At 44.7% G+C, this 20,887-nt stretch overlaps 1 protein-coding gene across 5 annotated transcripts in view; it reads left to right on the forward strand.

The window, feature by feature from the left end:
• The window catches only part of ARHGEF2 (Rho/Rac guanine nucleotide exchange factor 2), a 45,679-nt gene that overhangs the window by 721 nt on the left and 24,071 nt on the right, over nt 1–20,887 (forward strand). Inside the window, exons 2-7 of one of the 5 annotated variants that reach the window (XM_072946380.1) lie at nt 5,867–6,165; nt 7,567–7,684; nt 13,367–13,405; nt 14,963–15,080; nt 15,665–15,704; nt 16,932–17,025. In XM_072946380.1, coding sequence (XP_072802481.1) covers nt 5,888–6,165; nt 7,567–7,684; nt 13,367–13,405; nt 14,963–15,080; nt 15,665–15,704; nt 16,932–17,025 — 687 coding nt within the window. In that variant the 5' untranslated portion in view covers nt 5,867–5,887. Of the gene's footprint in view, nt 1–5,866; nt 6,166–6,833; nt 6,942–7,566; nt 7,685–13,366; nt 13,406–14,962; nt 15,081–15,664; nt 15,705–16,539; nt 16,640–16,931; nt 17,026–17,681; nt 17,819–20,887 lie in introns of those variants that run through there. The other 4 variants (XM_072946381.1, XM_031689109.2, XM_072946385.1 and 1 more) reach the window with 4 other exon arrangements.

Genomic DNA, 20,887 nt, shown 5'->3' on the forward strand with positions numbered 1-20,887 from the left:
AATTTTAAAACCTTAAGATCCTAATTCACCCAGGGTCCTGTTCCTCTGGGGCCTAACATTGCTCCCATTTTCTCTGAGGGTTAATTGTGAGATTTAAAGGACCACCAATTCATATCTGAGAGCCAGGGGCTTCCAGAGTCCAGATTATCCCATCTATCAGATTAGGGTCTCCCTACTCCACTCACTACCTTTAGCTACCCCCTGGGATCTGATGGGTTAATTCCCTGGGACACAGTGGCCAAAGTCTTCTCAGGTGTGTCCCTCTGAACCTCAGCCCCTCTCTTGCCCCACCCTTCTGGCACAGCACCCAGAACGCATGCCAAAAAACTGGCAGGAGGTAGAAGAGGAGTGATTGGTCTTGCCCTTTTATTCCTTAGCCCCCACATGTCAGAGGCTAGTCTGGGTCCCAACAAGCCTCTGGTAGAATAAGCATACTGGCCCAGCAGAAAGGAAGAGGACAGGATTCCTAGATTTCAGTCTGCAAACCAATTAAGAAAGAAAAGAAAAGATGGTCACACTTGGAAGCCCAAAGCAACAAAAATCCTGACTGATTTGTGAGCCTAATATACCAAAGAGGTGGGGCTGATCTAGGGTGGGTGTTTGAGATGCTTGATTGCTGACTTAGTAGAAGGAGATATGGTTAGATTAGAGAACTGGAGATGCCTGACTCTCTAGCTGTGAACTTACAGGATTAAGTACTAACAGAAAAATCAGTAACTCTGCCCTGTGGGCCCTGGAAGCAGGTGGGTGCCTCTGAAGAGTCAACCTGAAAGCTGATGGGGGCAGATGGCTTTTCCCGGTGCTAGTCCCTGCCCCACAAAGGGGCAGCCCACATACCCTGCCATTGTACTTGTGCATAGACACTTCTGGGTCCTCTTCTCTGTGCCTGACACCTGGAAGGTGCTAAAGAAATGTTCGCTGGATGAAAGAATCCTCTCTCTATACCCTTTGCTTTCCTTTGGTTTTTGGAATTGTGATACTACTCTATGGCAGTTGGCAGGAAAGTCAGGGAAGGAGAGTGAATTCCAGGACACAGTGTTGAGCACATCGCAAAGTCTCACGCGTCTCACACTGAGAAATTGAGCGATGATGTAGCCATGTCAGGGTGAGGTGAGGAGCTATTAGAGACTTGGATGCTATGTGACCTGTTGTATAGTGGGGTGTTTGGGGAGCAGAGATGGGAAGGAACTGTGGTTACTGGCACCTTCTTTATCTGAGGCTAAGAGAAGCCCTGCCTTAGTCCTCTTTGCAGGATACTGTTGGATTAATGGTTTACTTTCTATGGGAGAAGGAGCGGGTAGCTTAAATTTTGAACCATCAAAGGGTTTTCTGTGTACCCCCTGTACCCCCAGAGCTAGGAGGCCTGGAGGAGAAGCCAGCAGACCATGCCATCTGGTCTCTCCCTTCCTCCCCATTCTTTATTATCTAGCCCTTTTGGGTCTTCCCCATTATTGCCCCCTTTGGGAGATTTAGGACCCCAGAGCCAGACCCAGGGAGCCCCCCAGGCTGCAAAAGGGCCCAGTAGCATTGCCTTTAGTCCCCTGTGCCTAGCTGTGTGGTTACTATCAGCAGTTCCTACCCCTAAGTGTTTGCTGGCAGCAAACAGAAGCAGAACCCTGCCTGCCCCCCATCCCTTCATTCAGATTTCTAAGATCCAGAGGGAGTAGAAAAGACAGATTTAACTTTTTGGAACGCTCAAATAATTTCTTGTAGAACCTGCTTCTGTCTTTGGCTAGGATCGGGGTCGGGGCAGGAATGGGAATGGCGTGAATAACAATATTGCCAGATTTCTGTCAAAGCTAGCCACTTGCTGTCATTGGGAGCTTGCTTTCTGGTTTCAGAAAAGTACTCAGCGTCTACAGTGTGATGGATCTGGTTTGAAAAATCAGCTCTACCGCCTATAGACCCATGACCTTAAGCAAGTTACTTTCCCTCTCTGTGCTACCTGTTTCTTCTTATGTGAAACAGGGATAATCATGTCTATTTCAAGAAATGGTTGTGAGGATCCCACAAGATGACTTAGTCACTACTGTGGGTTAATTCTCCCCCCACCCCCCATCGCCACCCCAGGCTCAGATGCTGTTTAGGAAATGGTAATGCTGGGGTCTTCAGTGTCCTTCCTCCCCTAGGCTTGTTGCAGATGCCTGGTGTACAGTGTACAGTGAGCCTTGATCTCCCTCTTTGATCTCTTTTCCCTCATTCCTGAAATTTTTAGACCCAGTTTCTCTAAATCAGGAATCTGCAAACTTTTTCTGTAAAGACCCAGATAATAAATATTTTAGGCTTTGTGGGCCATATGGTCTCTGTCGCAACTACCAACTTTGCTGTCATAATGCAAAACAGCCATAGACCCTATGAATGTGCATGGCTCTGTTCCAGAAAAAACCTTTATTTATGAGCACTGAAATTTCAATTTCATATAATTTTTATGTGTCACAAAGTAGTATTTTTTTTTTAGGTAAAGTAATATTCTTCTTTCTATTTTTTTTTTCAACCATTTAAAAAAGAGTAGGACAGATTTGGCCCACAGGCTATAGTTTGCCAACCTCTGCTCTAAATTACCAGAGGTCATTGTCCCTCCCTTCCCTTTGAAGAAGACAGCTTCATCAGGGTTTATCAGAGTCCTTCGTGCTCTGGTTGTGTGCACTCTTTTCTGTCAGAAGTTGTTTATGATAATTAGTCCCCATCACAGTTGTGTTAGTGTCCGCCTGTGGGTTATTCTCACTATTTTGAGAGAGAACAGTGAAATAAACTGTCATATAATGCCTGTTTCTGCGTTTCATTCCTCTCTCCAGCTCTCCATTTGTTTTTGCCCTGCCTTCTCTCTGCCTGTAAATAATAATAATAATAATAATAATAATAGCAATAATAGCATTTATTAAGTACCTAATATATGCCAATCACAATGTTTGTCATATTACCTACACTATCATCAAGTTTCTCAGTATTCTTACGAGGTAGTATTATCATTCTCATTTTACAGATGATTGTGAAACTCAGAAACATTATTTGTTTTATTATTTTTTTTTTAATGGAGGTACTGGGGATTGAACCCAGGACCTCATGCATGCTAAGCATGGGAAAAATAATAAATAAGCAAGTTTCCAAGGTCATGTAGCTTACAAAGGTGGCAGAGTTAGCAAATCTGACGCACTTCAAAGCCACTATAGTACCCTAAAGAAATTATGTTCTCAGAGTTTTGAATAAGAGATCTCTCTATTAAAAATATATGCTCCCATCTCAGCACACAGTACAGTGTCTAACGAATCATTGATGGTGGTTACTCATTCAGAGGAGGGGGCAGGAGAGATGGATGGTCTGTGTTGGTGGGAAAACCATCTGATCCAGGGGCAGGAAGATAAGAAAAATGACTTAGAGCCCCTTCTTGCTTTTCTCCCCTGCCCCCATCTCAAGCGTCTGATCCCAGACCTATTTCAGAATCTCCTATCTCTCTGTTCAGCGGAAACAGTGATGTGACATGATGTGATCTCATTCGGGAGCTAAATAAAGCCATTGTGTGAGACCCAGCCCTGGCCTCTCCCTTGCACCATTTCCTGAGCTCAGGAGCCTAGGGAAAGATGGGAGGGGGCTGGGAGAAAGCTGATGGAAGCAGAAGGAAGGAAGCTTGAATTTCAGAAAGTGGAAGAGGGAGTGTCTCTGGGAGGGGATGAGGAAGCCTTGCTAAACCTCTTCTCTTTGAAGGATAGAATGAAAATTATGGATGAGTAGGGTGGAATTTAGAAAACAGATAAAGCTTTCTGAGAAATGGAATGAAGGTATGAGGGAGAAGGAGCCCAGTGGGTTCCATTTTCAGAGGGCAGAGACCATGAATGACATGAGCAAGAGGCTAGAGAAAGGGTAGGTCCTAGAGAAGAGGTCAGACTCTAGGTGGTCTCAGCTGGAGGAAGAATGGTGGGATCTCAGGACATAAAGATCTCTGGATCGGAAATATCTGTCCAGCAGGCCAAGGTTGCAGGGTACCATCTCCAGCAGGGAATACTTCCAGGGATGGAGGGAAAGGAAAGGGCTTCCATTCACTGCTTTTCATTCATCTTGCCAAATCCAGCCCTATGGGCAGAATTGGGGCAGGAATAGCAGATAGAAGCTGTGTGTAGCGGGTATAGGGCTGTAGGTCAGTTTTCCCACTTTTGTGAGGTCACTGAATGCCAGACCCAAGTAAGCACCCCCAGTTCCTACTCTTTCCTCCATTCTAGCTTCTCACAATACTTTTTGTGAGTACCCTCTCCCCCTGCCCCCAAATCTCTGCTTGGAGACCACTGATTGGCCAAGACTGTGCTATAGCCCTCAGGCTCTGTCCTGCTCCCTGTAGATCTGCCCATCCTGTTTATAGACAGCACATCAGATGGCAGGAAGCCCAAGTTTGTAGACACAGAGAGAGCATCTCTCCCAGTGGCTGGCTGAAGAGTCCCCTCTACATGCTCAGGGGTGCTGAGTATGGGCAGAAACGGGGCTTGGGCTCGTTTCCTGAGTCTCTCCTTTTGTATCCTTAGACCCACCAGCCAAGGCAGCAGAATGCCATCTGCAGAGGCCTGAGTACTCGTCTCCTTCCTTCCCCATGGTAGACAGGAATGCAGTTGACACAGGCGCAGGCGCCTTCTCAGCGGTCCTGGGTGGAGTTGGGGCAGGGTAGACAGGTTGCAGTGAGAGAGGAGGAAGTAGCTCCAGCTACTTGGAATGACTTTCCATCAACCTGGACTTTGGGTGTGTGGGAGGGAGGAAAATAACTTGGAGAAGGCTCGACACCCTCACAGAAAGCCTGGGAGGAGGGGGAGCTGTGAATCACTGCTTCCTGGTGCTCCTGGTTACTCCCAGCATCTTAGTACCTACCTCCCAGGGAGAAGGGGGGCCTGGGAGACTCATTCTAGCAGAAGGTCTACAGAGTCAGGGCCTAGGAGGGCGTGTACAGAGATACGCAGTAGATGTCAGTTTTCTTCCCACCCCTCCACCACCTTGGTACTCTGGTATTTGGCACTTGTTGCTGGAGTGAGGCTGATCATTTTCAACATTAAGAGCTTTTGAGGGTTCTTAACTCTGAGACACACTGAAGCAAGTCCTGACAGCAGCCAGGAGTGCTGGGCAGTGAGAATGGTGCTCACTTGGGAGAGAGAGAAGGAATTTCCATGTGGATGATGTTGGAGCCCTTCTCTTTGCTCTATCGAGAGAGGTCAGAACAGTTCTCTTACTCCCCAAATGATCAGTCTTAAGAGGAGGAAATCATACTTTCTCACTCACGCACCTTTTCTCCCTGCTGCTTTATCTTCCTAGACTCCTCCCTTTTCAACATGGCTGAATCCTAAACATTGCACCCTTCTGGGCCCGTCTCAGAGGCTATTAACTTCTTTCTGTTTCCCTTCTTTGAGTTCTCCAACAGGTTGTACACACTCATTCCTGTGATAGCAAAAAAGCCCTTTTAAGAAACTTCTCTTATGGCATTTGGCATGCTCTGGCCAGTCGTTTATGATTTGTGCTTTTGTCTACGTGCACACACACACACATGCACACACTCTCAGTAGAATGAATTCCTTGAGGGTAAGAACAATATCTAATTCTGTTTGCTTGGCTTGGTTTTTGCTGTATAGGTGCTCATTAAATGAAATAATAATGAGTGAATGAGGATGTCATTATGTAGTGGAAAGAACACTGGACTGGGAGTCAGAAAACCCAAGTTCTAGACTTGGCTATGCAGCTGTTCCTGGTGTGATCTTGAGCCAGCCGTCCTCCAATTCTGTGCCTCAGTAAAGGGAGGAGTGATGAGATATTCTAGGCATGGCTGACTATGACACTTCTCCAGTTCCAAGGTTCCAGAGTTCTAGAACTCTGCTCACCCTCCGTCTTCTTGATTCAGACTGGCCTGCGTGTGCCTCCCATGAACAGAGACGTCCCAGAGGTGTTCCTCGCAGGTGGAGACCTGGTGCCCCAAGGCCACACTCGGCGCTGCCTTTCTGTGGTCGAGTCCAGAGAGCAGCTGGAGGAAGAGAAAGAGGAGGAGGAGGAAGAGGAGGAGGGAAAAAAGAAGGAGGGAAATGGCTTCCATGCTGTACCCCTCCGAAGATCAGGGGCATTCCGTGCCCATGACCACAGCTACGACCCCTTCAAAAGACATAGCTGGGGGCCAGGCAGGGAGCTCCAGGATCCACTGAGCAGGTAAACCCCCAGAGGACCTCTAGTCCCTCCTTCCCTCAAGTCGTAGGCCTAGAAGAAAGTGTTTGGAAAGGAATAACAGGAGTTGAAAATACCTGGTCTCTTCCCTGGAGAATCTGAACTCAGGCCTGTTGCGGGCCTTTGTGGAGGATGGACACTGCCTTTTAAAATATGGCTCTCCCTATTGATCTGAACTCCTTTTCACCTGGTCTCAAGGGTTGGTGGGTGAGAACGGAGGGGAAGAGGTACAGAGGTGGGGTAATTAGCGAGTGTTTTATTGCCTCCACCTCCCACTTTGGGTTTCATAGGACCATATCCAGTGGTGTCAGAGCTGGCAGGAACTCAGGGATCACATGGCCCAATATCCTCATTTTATACATGAGGAAACGGGGGCCCAGAGAACTTTGGGAGTTTTCTTAAGAAAAGTGCTCCCAGGTTTGGGCCATTGAACCTGGCCCTTTCCCAAATTGCTGCCTGCCTGCCAGGTCTAGACTGAGGCAGGTCCACAATGCTTGGACGTCATAGTACAAGGGGGAAGAGCTGCAAAGGGGGAAGATCTGCATGTGCTGCACAGACCAGAAGAGAGGCACCCAGCTCTTCCCCTCTCCTGGAAAATCCCTGACCACTTCCCCAAAGACAGAGGAAGTTAGAAAGAGAAGGTCCGGGGGTCAGCATGAAGAGTTCAATGTGAGTGAGCATTGGGAGGGCCTGCTAGCCATGGAAGGGCCCTGTCTCTCTGCTTTGGCATTGGTCCCCTTGGACAAGTTCTCTTAGCTCTGGTGAGTAGACCAAGCTTATCTAGCCCCTGGGCAGGGCTGGCTGGGCTGGGTGAGGGGGGAGGACCCTTGTCCCTGAATTGCACCTTGTCCCTGAACTAGTTTGGGTGGGAACTTGGGTGAGAAGCCTTGTCCACGGGACTCATGGCACCTTCCTAAGAGCAGTTTGTTCAAGGCAGAGATGCCCTGAGTACCCCTTCTGTGGTGCCAGCTATGTCTCAGGGTCTTCCAGGTGTCACTTTTCACTATTAGGCACCAATTCTCCCTTGTGCGGAGAGGGAAGGGAGCCTTGGGCACACCATTTATCTGAGTAGGGGCCAAGGTTGGCATCAGAAACCAAGCTAGGAGTGAGAATCCAGCTTGCCCTTGTCCTCCCCAAATGCTGGCTTTCTTCTGGAAGGCAGTACTTTCCTTTGACCAGCAGGGGCCACCCTTGCCTGCAGCTGGTGCCATAGCTTTGCCAAAGCACAGCCCCAAAGGGAGGCCAGTTTGGGTCTGGGCTGCGCCTATGCCAACAGGAAGGGCTGGGCTGGGGGCAAGCGGCAGGGCCGGGCTGAGGCGGGGTTCCTCCCTGGTGCTGGTCACAGGGCACTGGATACAGAGGGCAGTGTGGCCATGTGTGTTTCAGGAACAAACTGCAGGCATCGGGATATGTGGTCCCCCAGGAAGCCCCCTTACTGCAGAGCCAAGAGGAACTGGACACCTTTCTGGAACTACAGCACCAAGGTGGCCAACCCTCCTGCACGGTACGGACAGACAAATCCCCATGGAAGCTACCTTCCGCCCCTTCTCCTGCCCCTTTGCCTGTCTAACTGCCATTCTGTGCCTCTTCTGTTCTGCCAGCTGCTGGGTCTCTCTGTGCCCAGGCATCACTCTGACTCCATCTGACCGAATCTGAATCTGTTGTCTGTACCCCTCTGTCTGCTTCCCTGAGCCTGTATGCTCCGTCCCCCACTCTTGGTCTCCTGCCTCTGTCTCTTTCTCTAAGACTCTCTGTTCCTTCCTTTCTGTGTCTGTGTCTCTGTGTTGATGTGGGTGTCTCTGTTCCTCTCATTAAAAGGCCCCTGTTCCCCTAGTTTTTATGACCACTTCTTTCTGTGGACCCTATATTTCTCAGATTTGGAGATGAACTTATTACTTGTCGGATAAAATGAGACATCTGGTACCCTGAAACACAGTAGTTCTCTAACAAGATAATCATAGGATTATCAAATGAAAAAGGATATAGAGATTGCTCAGCCTTCTGGCTTAAGGGAACACCACTGGGAAGATCTTAAACTAGAATCTGGGGACCCCTGAAGGATACACCACGAGGGTTTTAGAGACACCACTGGGTCTGCTAGCAAAGAGTCCCTGAGTATAGTCGGCCCTCTGTATGCACAGATTCTCCATTCTTGGATTCAACCAACCATGGATCAAAAAATATTTGAAAAAAAAATTCCAGAAAGTTCCCAAAAGCAAAACTTAAGTTTGCCGCATGCTGACAGCTGTTTACATAGCATTTACATTGCACTAGGTATTATAATGAGAGATGATTTCAAGTATATGGGAGGATACAAGTAGATTACAAACGAGTATTATGGCATTTTATATAAGGGACTTGAGCATCATCGAATTTATGGATAATGAGGGTCAACTGTACACAAAACTGTCTCAAGCCCAGTGACTGAAGGTTACCTCCCCTCCAGGACATCCTCTAGCTGGCCCCGGGGTACCCACTTAGCCTCATTGTTCACGTGCCTGTGATTTAGGAGAGAGGACGAGAGGAAGGGGCTGTGACAGCCTGTCAGGGAAGCATCATAGTCCATCTTATCCCAGCTCCCACTTTTCTCCATCAGCATCTCTACATGAGATGATGTATAAGGTGAGTCTTCCCTCACCCCCATTCCAATGTGATATGGTAGAAAGAACAGGACTTGGGAGTCACGCTGACTCCCAGTTGAACAATTTATTTCATCTTTCTGAAAACAAGGATAGTAAAAACTCTTTTAAAGCTGTGATTATTAGATGGAAAAAAAAGTGTTAAAACTGTCCAGTACCGAGGCTGGCACACAGGAGGTAATGGTTTCTTTTTCTTCTCTTCTCCATTCCTTCATACTTCCGTCCCTCTCTTTGACCTCTCTTCCTCCCCCCTTCCTCCTACTTGGTATTGGATGTCTTCTTTCTGCCCTTCTCTGGTGGTTTTTTTCCTCCTCTTTTTATACTTTCCTGCTCTGATTCCTCTCTTCACCTAATCTTTAAGTGCTTCTCTTAAATTTCCTTGTCTAAATAATTTGGGGGTTTTGTTTCTTCTGCAGTAGCAAGTATGCAGAAGTCCTCCACCAAAGTCCACAGATCTAAAGTCTGAGATTCATTAAGCTAGACTGCAGCTTGCCCACTGATGGTCCATGAGCCAAGTCTAGCTCAAAATTTATTTTGTTTGGCCAGCATGGTGTTTACACTTTCCAAAATTCAGATGTCCTTAAATGGGATCTTTGCCCTCCAGTTTGCTAATAGTCTATTGTATTTACCCATTTGTCTTAAATGTAATATTTTAAAATGAATGCCTAATAAATCAACCGCCCATCTCAAGACTAGAACACCACCAATATATTTATCTTCACTTATGTCTTTCTCTCTCCTCTCTTCTCTTATTCTCTTGCCTCCCCAACAGAGATAATCACAATCACTATCTTGAATTGCCTTAATTGCTCATTTACTTAAAAAAATTTTTTTATTGAAGTATAGTTGATTTACAATGTTGTGTTAGTTTCAGGTGAAAGGTAAAGTGATTCAGTTTTATAGATAGAAAGATACATATATATTCTTTTTCAGGTTCTTTTCCATTCTAGGTTATTATTTACTTTTTAAAAAATAGTTTTAAAACAAATATATGCATTACTTAATAATGTATTATTTCTTTTTGTTTCTGACTTTAAGGACAATGATTTTATATTGTACAAAATGTTCTATAGCTTGCATTTTCACTCAGCATTCTGTTGCTAATTTTTATCCATGTGTTGCAAATAGTTATAGTTTATTCACTATCATTCCATTCCTCTGTTGATGGACATTTGGATAATTTCCATTCTTTGCTATTATGAAGAGCATCATTATGAACGTCCTTTTATCCATCATCTGGTGCTCATTTGCAAGAATTTCTCCAGGGTATATAGTTTGGAATAAAATTGTTGGGTCATAGAGTGCACAGATGTTTATTCTTATAAGATAATGGCAAACTGTTTCCATTCCCATCAGCAGTATATAAGAGTTCCCATTGATCTACATCCTTTCCAGCATTTGGAGTCAGATTTCTTTGCCAGTCTAGTGGTTATAAATCTCATTATGGTATTTTGAATTTTCCTTATTACAAATGCACTTGAGCATTTTTTCTGTATGTGTGTTGGTCATTTGTGTTTCTTCTTCTGTGAAACTCCTCTTCGTGTCTTCTCCCTACTTCTCTATTGGATTCTTTGAGGGTTTTTTCTTTATTGTTTTGAGTGTGTTCTTTATATATTTTGAATACTAATCTTTTGTTGTTATATGTGTGGCAATGATCTTTTCTCAAAGATGGAGAAAAGTGGTTTGTCTTTTCCTTCTCCTACGGTGTCTTTAAAGGAACAGAATTTCTTAATTAGGTAAAAAAAGAACATATTTATTGAAGTATAACATACATACAAAACATGCACTAAAAAACCTTAGAGATTTTGATTGGAGTTGCACTGAGTCTAAAGATTAATTTAGGGAAAGTGAACATCTTTACAGTATTGCTTCTTCCTATCCATGAAAATAGTATACCTTTCTATTTAATGTCTTTCGATAAAGTTTTATCATTTTTTCCATACAGAGCTTGTGGATGTACATTAGATTTGTTCTTAGGTGTGTTATATTTCTTTTGTCAAGATTTTAATTTTAGCCTTTCTGGTGGGTATTTTAGAAGTATCTCATTCTGGTTTAATTTGCATGTCCCTGTTGAGAAAATTTGTTGGTTACTTTTTCATATTCTTATTGACCATCTGAATATCTTCTTTTGTGAAATGTCTGTTCAGGTTATTTCCTCAATTTTTAAAATAGCCTGTCTTTTTCTTATTGATTTGTTCTGAATTTTCATCCTTTGTCAGATATATGTATTGTGAATATTTTCTCTCAGTCTTTGACTTGTATTTTTACTAGCATATTTTTAAAAGCATGAGTTTGAATTTAGATAAAGTCCAATTTATCAATTTTTTAAATGGCTAGTGCTTTTGGTCATGTTTAAGAAATCTTGCCTACCTCAAGAATGTGAAGACTTTTCTCCAGTGTTTTTCCTTCTAGAAGTTTTATAGTTCTGGCTTTCATGTTTAGCTCTATGATTTATTTAGGTTCTTGTGTATGGGAGAAATCAGAGTTTTGTTTTTTTCTCATATAAATATCCAACTGCTTCATTAAAAAAGCTTACTTTCCCCATTGAATTACTGTGTTGCCTTTTTGAATCAAGTGACTGTATTTGTGTGTCTATTTCTGGGCACTATTCTCTGTTCCATTGATCTATTTGTCTATCCTTATGCCAATATCATTGTCTTAATTAATGTAGCTTTATTGTAAGTCTTAAAAATGTAGTAGTATAAGCCCTCCAATTTTATTATTTTTCTTTGGGATTATCTTAGCTATTCTAGATCCTGTGCATATCTATGTGAATTTTAGAATCAGCTTATCAACTTTAGAATCACCAAAAATTCCTGCTGGATTTTGATTCATATAGCACTGAATTCAAAGATTAATTTAGGAAAAGTTGACTTCTTTCTAATACTGAATGTTCTCATCCTTGAAATATAGTATCTCTATTTAGTAGGCTTCCTTTAAAAATATGCCTTTTAACAAAGTATTAGTTTTCTTCATACAGGTCTTGTCAATCTTTATTAGATTTACTTCTAGATGCCTTGTATTTTTTGTTGCTATTATAAATGCTTTCTTATATTTAAATTACATTTTATAATTATTTTTGGTTTATATAAATGGAACTGAATTAACTGTGGTCATTTATCTTGCTAAACTCTTCTTTTTTTGGTTATAACAATTTATCTCTGGAGTTTTTTTTTTTTTTTTGGCTTTTCTAAGTAGACAGTTATGTCATCTTTAAATGAGCTTTGTTTCATCTTTTCCAATATTTATTTATTCTTTCATTTCTTTTTCTTGCCCCACCCTGCTGGCTAGGGTTCTACTGTCTTGCTGAACAGAAATGGTGATAATGGGTATCCTTGTCTTGTTTATGATCTTATGTTTCACTATTGAAAATGATTTTGGGCTGTAAATTTTTAAAAAAATACTCTGTCAGGTTAAGGAAGATTCCTTCTATTCTATGCCGAGGTTTTGGTTTTACAACGAGTTTGTGTTAAATTTTATCCTATTTTTTTTTGCTTTTACTGAGTTGGTCATGTTTTTTTCTCCTTTCATGTGTCATTGAGGTAAGTTACATTTAAAGATTTTCCTCATCTTAAACCACCTTTATCTTTTTAGGATAAATCTAACTTTGTCTTCATGGATTATCTTCTTTATACACTGCTAGATTTCACTTGTGATATTAATCATGTATTGCTGCCTAACAAATCAACCCCAAACCTAGTGGCTTAAAACAACAACCTTTTTTTTCCCTCACAATTCCATTGATGGTTACTTTGGACTGAGCTCAGCTGGGTATTCTTCTGCTGGTTCCACCTGTACTCACTTATATGGCTGTAGTTGTCTGGTGGTTTGAATAGGGCTGATGATCAAGGATGACCATATTCATGCCTGTAGGTTGACAGGCTGCCAGTTATGATACCTTGGTTCTCATCCACATGGCTTCTCCAGAAGGCTTAGCCCTGGGCTTGTTCACATGAAGATAGCATTCCAAGTGGGCAAGAGTGGAAGCTTTAGGATTTCTTGAGGTTTAGGCTCAAAAATCACATAATACCACTTCTGCCACATTCTACTCATCATAGTAAGTCACAGGCCAGCCTAGATTCAAAGGGTGAAGAAATAGACTCCTTGATGGAAGAAGCTGGCAATAATTTGTGGCTATTTAAAATCTATTATAGTTTGCTAATATTTTGTTTGGAATTTTTGTACTTTTTATAAGAGAGATTGGCCCATAATTTTCCTTTGTCATATTGTCTGTGTGTAGTTTAAGAATCAAGGTTATTGCTTGCCTTATAGAATGAGTTGGAAAGCTGTTTTTGTTTTTTTTTTTAATGGAGGTACTGGGGATAGAACTCAGGACCTCGTGCATACTAAGCATGCACTCTACCACTGAGCTATTTCCCTCCCGAAGAATTGGAAAGTTTTTGTTTTCTATACTTTGGAAGAGTTTGTATAAGATTTCAGTGATCTATTTCTTGAAAGATCTATTCCTTGACTATAAAACTGTTTTGGCCTGGTGTGTTTTGTTTTGTTTATAGAAAGATTAACTACTGATTCCATTTCTTTAATAGGACCATTCAGAATTTCTATTCCTTCTAGATTCAGTTTTGGTAAGTTTTACATATATATATATATATCTTTTTTTTTTAAGAATTTATCTATCTTGTTTGCATTTCCAAAATTACTGGCATTAAGTTGTAGATAGCATTGTGTTTCTAATCACTGCTCTTTCTGTAGTTAGGTCCACTTTTTCATTCTGCTTTTATTTGTGCCTTCTCTCTGCATCACTCTTATCAGAGGTTTTATTTGCCTGTTCCTAAAATTCGGCTCTTGGCTTTATTGGCCCTATTTTATCTGTTACTATGTCACTGATTTCTGCTTTTATCTTTGTTATATCCTTCCTTTTATTTTCTTTGGCCTTGTTTTGTTCTTTTTTTAACCTTTTAAGTTGGCATAGCTCATTCATTTTAATTTAAAAATTTTTCAATATAAGCATTTTAAGGCTACAGATTATCCTTGAAATACCATTTTGGCCATCTTCCATGAGTTTTATTCTGTAGTGTTTTCATTATTGTTATTATGAAATATCTTTAAATTTCCATATGATTTCTTCTTTGATCAGTAAGTTTATTTAGAAGAGTGTATTAAAATGTCTAAATCTATAGAGATTTTTTAAAACCTTAAAAAATTTTTTGTAATATAACATATATACAGAAAAGTATATAAAACCTATATGCACAGTGTAATGAATAATTAGGGAGCAAACGCCCATGTAACCACCCCAGGTTAAAAAAAAGGGTACCATCAAAACCCAGAAGCTTCCTGTGTCCCTCCCCATTCATAACCCTCTCTCTCCTGGCAGAAAGGACTACCTTCTTGACTTTTGAGATTGAGAGATTGATTTTATTTATAGATTTACCACCTTTGTAAGCATCTTGAAACAATATCAATTAGTTTTGCCTGTTTTAAACTTTATATGAATGTAATAGTAGAGTGTATAAATCTTTTGTGTCCTCATTCTTTCACTCAGCATTATCATGAGATTTATCCATATTGTTAGGTGAACTGTAGTCTGCTCATTTTTATTGCTGAATAATGTTTATATATATAAATATATTATAGATTCTTTATCCAGTCTACTGAAAAGGGACTTCTGGATTGTTTCCTGTGATCTGCATGATAGAGATTATCTGAAATGTGTTGAATTTTGCTTTATGCACTGATATGGAGCCAGTTTTTGTAATACTCCATGTAGGCTTGAGAAAAAAAGTGGTTTTCTAAAGATTAGGCGAACAGTTTATGAATAGTTTAACTCTTTATTGTCTTAAACCCAGACTGCCTGAGTTTTTGTTTTGTTTTTTTCATTACCTGCCTGGCCTCTCTATAGGTTGTTTGTTATCTCTGGAGACCACTCAGGGTAAATCTTTCCTAAGATGTTTTCTATATTAAGGCATCCTGCATTTGAATTGTAACAGAGTGATGACTGCTAAATAGCAAGCATAACTTCCCAACTATTTCAAGAGGAATGTTCCAGATTTGGGTAGTGGGGAGGGGTGGAAGGCCTGAGGGCCTTGAAGAAGAAGAGCCATGCTGTGGGAAAGTGAAGAGCCTGGGGGGAAGATGGATGAAGCCTGACCTTTGCATGAGGGTTCTTAACATGATTCTAGGGTCCGGGTTCCTGTCATCCATCTGCTGGCCCTTTGGACCACTCAGCCACTGGCATGCTTTCCAAGTCTGTATCCATGAGTGGCATCAATTGCTTCTTGGGCTGCTCAGATCCAGCTGGTGAGTTTATGTAGGGAGCAAAGCAATGGTGGCCCCTTCCTCTGACTCACCCTCCTCCTCAGACCCAGCTGTTTAGGGTCCAGATGGCCTGCATTATGTTTAACCACATACTCTTGGGAACCCCAAAATGCTTTATTCAAATGAGAGATCTGAATTCACGACTTTGGTATTCTGAAGTTCTCCTTCCAATGAAGGACGACACAGGATAGAGAAAGGCTTTCTAGCTTCCCTTGTCACCAGAGATGGGAGCCAGTTACCTGCAATGTACCTTGTCATCAGATGAGGCACTGGGAGCTCAGAGTGAAATCTCTGCCCTCCCCATTCACCAGAAACAGAACTTAGGCATCAGCCCCTAGCCCCCTTCTCCACATGAGCCTGGTACTCTGTCACCCTGTCTCCTAAGTTCTTCAGCTCTGCTCAGACGCCGCCCTCCTTCCCTGCTCCCCAGTGCCCGCCCTCAGGAATGGCGTCACAAGCACCTGCAGCTTGGGAACCTGATCCAGGTGGAGGGGGTGGGGGAGGCAGCTCTGGGCTCCTTTGTCTGGCTTTAGCTGGACACTTCACATCTCCTTTTTTGTTGGCAGGGAATTTGTCCCAGTCCTCTGCCGCTGACCTCAGCCAAAGGTGAGTTTGGGGGACCCAGAGCCCTTCAAAGCTCTCGATGGGGGAGGGGCGATGGGCCTGGGCTATGGATTTTATAGCCCCAAGGGTCTCTGCTTACTGAAAACTCACCCCCCTACCCCTGTAACATTTCTTATCAAAGACCTCCAAATAGCCTTCTCCCTGAGTTCATAGAATTCCCCTTTTTCTCATTGGCCAGGGAAGGCTAAGAAGGTTCCCAGTAGCTCCATGGGATGGGGAAGAAATTCTGGAAAGAAAAGGAGGATCTAGATCCCAGGGCGTCTGTTGAATAAAAGAGGGTCAGTCGAGGTTGCCTGCTATTGTCAATGTCAGAGAGGTGAGCAAGCAGATTGGCTGCTGGACAATCTTTGGGAGAGACAGTGACCAAGGACCATGGATCAGCTCTGGATGGCTGAGACAATCGGCCAAGAAGGAGTGGCACTTAAGGAGAGCTGGACAGGGACTGTAGAGCCCCAAGGGGAGAGGGCAGGGGCTGAAGGCATATAGTTCGGGAATCGAGGTGGAGGCTGGGAGATTTCAATAACTATATAAATAAGCATGTAAAATCAGCACCTGTTTATTTGGCTCCCACGGCTGAAGCCTGATTACAGTAGGTCAGCCCTCTAAGGCAGTGTGGGTGTATGAGCTAGTAATGGGCCCTTTAAGATATCAAGCTCTGATTTGTGGTCCTGAAAATCTCTAGCTGACACATCCTCCTGGCTCTGGGTTTGGGATTAGCTCATGGGATGGGGCTGATGAAATCCCAGGAAATTCAGTCCTTATTGGCTTTAGGCCCAGAGGCCCTTTCCAAACAGCAGAGAGGGTCGTACACAGGGCTCTTGTTTTGTGAGGGGAAACTGTCCCCCTGGAGAGCCCCTACCACCCCGTGTCACTTCCGTTGGGGAGCAGAATGAAAGAGAAGATTGGGCCTGGATTAGGTAGGAAGGGGGTGTCTGTATTTATCTGGGAGGAGCCTGGAGTTTTCCTGATAAATAGAGCGGCCTGGGAAACTGTAGTGACCACATCCAGGAAATCCCAGGAGGTAGTGGGGTGGGAGCATCTGTCTCTCCGATCCTTCCTCTCTCTTCTTACTCTTCTCTCTGTCTTTATGCTGTATCTCCACTCTCTCTCCTGATCATGGCACCTTTATCCATCATTTCTCTGGGAGCATCTTGTTGTTCCTTTCCAGCTCCAGCTCTATCTCTTCACCTCTCCTTTTTCTCTCTCCAGCTGTAGCCAACTGGAAGGGGGCTCAGGTACCTGGGCAGGCTCCTCCCTGCGACGGACCCTCAGCTTCATCCTGGGCATGACCGGAAAGGCCAAGGTAGGAGTCAGCTGGGGAAAAGGAGGCCCAGGACCCACTGCCCTCCCCAGTTCCTTTCCTCTCCACCCCACCATCTGCTCCCCTCCCAGCAGACAGGGACTCAGGGCAGTGGTTCAGGTTTTAAGGGAATACGTTATGTTTCCCTGTCTCCCTCCCTATATCCCAGTAAATCACCTTTCCTCTGCTTTCCCCATGCCTCCAACTTAGCAGCCAGATGTAGATAGCTGGAGGAGAAGGGCCAGGAACCTCAAAAGCTGAGGAATGGCTAGCCCTCCCTTTCTTTAGGCCCCACAGAGCTAAGAGGTGGGCAGCAGAAATCTTAACCATCGGATATAATAATGATAATAATTACAGCAATACTTTTTACTTCTTCAGAGAGTATTAAGGTTTGCAAAGTGCTTTTACACTCATAATTTTATGGGTGGATACAGCAGCTGAAGGAGTTGAAATTAGACCGTAGACAGAGTGGGAGCCAGGGAAGTGTATGATTATGGAAGCGCATTCACACCGTACACGTGGGGCCGTGTGCAGTCCTGACCCCAGGAAGATGAGGCACAATGCTCTCTTCCTTATTACCAACCCCCGGGCGCTGGTGAAACTGGGAGCTCTGCCTGCTGCTTGAATTCATTTCCACTTTCTTCATTTACTGGCAGAATGAGCCACCCCCCTTTTCCTCTCATGGCCTCCCGGAGTACGCATGTACTTTCCCACCCGGGGCGGCTTCTGAGCATTGAGAGAAACCCCAGAGGAGACATCGTCATATTCACCTGGAAGCACCAATGGATTCTCACCAGTAAGGTTGCCTGGGCTCCTCCTGGCCCCGCCCACAGTGCCAGGGTGCTCTTCTCTGCCAGACTTTTAGCTAGGATTCTCCTTCCTCTGGGTGGGCAGGGAGGGCAGAAATGAAACTAGGTTCTTAGCACCTTCTCACCACCGGCCATGGGTGGGGAGTTGAGGCCTGAGACCAGGCAGTGAGAGCAGGGCAGGGTGGGGAGGGTGCACAGTGAGGCTTCTTCTCTCCCATGGCGGAGCAGAGCTCTCTAGAGTACAAATCCAACACCGAGACCTTGAGTTAGAGTCCCTCTCCCTGCAGGCTGTCAGTTCAGGGTAGGGGAGTCTGATGGCAGAATCACCCTCTTTTCCTGCAGTGGGAATGGTAGGGGAAGTCAGTGCTGCCCAGGGGCCATCCAGATCCCAGCTGGTTTGCATTTGCCCATGCTTGGCCTAAGAGTTTGGTGTGACAGGGTGAGGGAGAAACTGAACAGAAACTGGAGTCCAAACAGGCAGCAGGGAAAGGCCAGCATAGTCAGGACATTGTCCCATTCGTCTTTATTCACCAGGGGACTGGTCCTGTCTTGCTGTTTCCTTCTCCATCATCTCCTGGTCCATCTTGCTTCCACCCTCATGAATGTGTGTGCTTGTGTCGCTAAATCTCTTCTTCCCCCTCCTCCCAGTTCAGGATAGGGGCCATAAGCAGGTAAACATCAGGGGTGGGGCTGGAGAGAAGCGCAGTCAAGCAGTGAGAGAAGGAAGTGGCTTATTCCTTCCTATTTGACTAGCAGAACATTTTTCCAGAGGTCATCTCATTTAATTCTTATAACATTCTGGCAAAGATAAGTATTTTAATATCCGTTTTGTAGACAAGATAACTTAGAGTCTAAGTTACTTGCCCAAGATCTCAGTAAGAGGTGGAGCTGTGTTACATACCTAGAGCATTGACTATATAATGTTGCCTCTGCCTCTGTCAGTAAGCCCACCAAGCAGTAGTTCATCCCCTCTCTTTGCTTCTTCCACCTTCTGATGGATGGACACTGCAGTCAGTAATGCCTCAATCATCCCCACCCAGATTGCACAAGTTCCAAAGTAAAAAGAAGGAAAACAAACCTCCTAGGCACATGGGACTTAGGCCCAGGTATCCTTGCGGCTTTCTCTGCTCACCTACTGGCCCAAACCCTGACAGCCAGGTTCTTTCCTGGGATGGTTTCCCTACCCCTGAAATTTGAGGGACATATTTGTCAAATTAAAATGAGCTAAATAAGGTGGTGGCTACTTTTAGATTCTGGTAGAAATTAAGTTTAGTTTTTGTTTTTGTGTATCTGAAAAAATAATTTCTGAAAATTTGGGAGGCATCACTAGATAGGAGTGGGGATGAAAGTGGTTTGGAAGACGGGGGAGGGGATGCCAAGGAGAAAGGAAAAGGGTTCACTGTTCCAGAGGATACAGAAAATAGAAATTAAGTGACGCTATAGGCCTTGCTCACTAAAAGCACAGATGTTTTTAAAGGTAGACCCGTATCCTTTACCCACTCCCCTTTACTTCTCATCTCCTAAGAGGAAGAAGAGGGTGTAGGGTGAGAAGCTCTTCGTACCCTTACAAAGAGCGGATGGGATGGAAAACAGACTGAAGATTGGGGTAGGAGAAGTGGGTTGGAAGGTTAAGCTCTCTTGTTTCATAGGGGCCTTCTAAGTTGAGTTTGAGGACTGAGATCCCTCAGATAACTCTGGGGTTCTGGTCCCGGGTTTATTGGGTATCCAGACTGGAGTTTGGCCCTTTAAGATTCCATCCTTAGCTTGCAGCACCCTCCCACCCCAGGCCTGGGAGAAAAGCCGAGGTCTCAGCCCACCCCTTGTCTCTGGGCCCCCCAGTGGGCGGAGCCATGAGGCCAGGATTTTGTCTTCTGGCTGTCTGTTTTTAAATTTAGTACATTCCTCAGCCCTGGCTGCCTACTGTGGGAAGGTAAGTCTGTGGTTCGGGGTCCAAGAGCCTCAGGACTGCTGGTTTGGAGGAGTTCCTAGCACCTTCTTATAGGTCTGCCCTGCAGGTGCAAGCCTGGAGGAATCAGCCTCTCCCATGGCCCTGGGAAAGTCCTTTCTGCTTTCTAATTTCCATCCAGCCTCGAACTGGGCATGGTTATTTTCGCTCCTTTTTTCTGGTCTTTGCTATATAAGGATCCTAAAAAGGAGAAAAGGTGAAGGAGGTGAAGGAGTTGCTAGGCAGGAGGGGAAGGCAGAGGAGCAGTGTGGGGTTGAGGAGCCCAGCTAGCTCAGCCAGTGGTGAGGCAGTGGAGCCCAAAATAGTGGCAGAGGCTAAAATTGGCACCTACAAGAGTGCTGAGTCGGGCTTGAAACCTGCAGCCAGGCCCTGCTGCTGAGCCCGGGCAGGGAGCTGCTGGATTTGGGTTAGGCCTCTTCTCCCTCCCTCCCTCCTTCCTCCACACCTTTGGGGACCAGACCAGGCAGGACCCTGCAAACATAGGATGCTCTGTCTCAGGACTCTCTGTGCTTCTGGTTTCTCCAGCAACATGGGAAAGAGACCCTGAGAGGCAGAAATGAACTGCAGTATGCCTGATTATAGTTAGAGTGGAGGAGGAATTTTCCCAAAAACGTGGAGGTTGCCTCAGGCTGGGGCAATGTGTCCAGAAAGAATGCCCCACTCCACCCCTCCTTGCAGCGGAGAGACTGGCCATACTCCAACTGCCCCGTAACCAGGGCAGGCTGGTTGCTGGTCTTTTGATTCTCTCCTAACTTGCAATAGAGAGAACTGGGGTTAGACACAAGGAAGGACTTTCTAAGCTTCTTAGCCTTCTATAAAGGTAGCGAATCCCTCCCCCTAACCCTTCCCGCGGCCCCAGTAACTGGAGGAGGTGGGAGGGGAGGAGGTGGGCAGAGTGCGATCTTGGAAGGCCCTAGGTGGGTGGGGGCTTGTGCAAGAATTTCCTCCTCTGGTTATCAGCTTCTTTGACCTCCTGGGGTGAATCTTCACGCCTTCTAAAGACGCAGCCTTTAGTTCCCCTTTGATTTCCCCGCCCTCTCCCCACCCCAGGCCTCAACCGTAAAAGGGGTCTGTAGGCTCTGGCCTGCTT

This window comes from Vicugna pacos, chromosome 21 (genome assembly GCF_048564905.1).
Source record: "Vicugna pacos chromosome 21, VicPac4, whole genome shotgun sequence".
Classification (NCBI taxonomy): Eukaryota; Metazoa; Chordata; class Mammalia; order Artiodactyla; family Camelidae; genus Vicugna; species Vicugna pacos.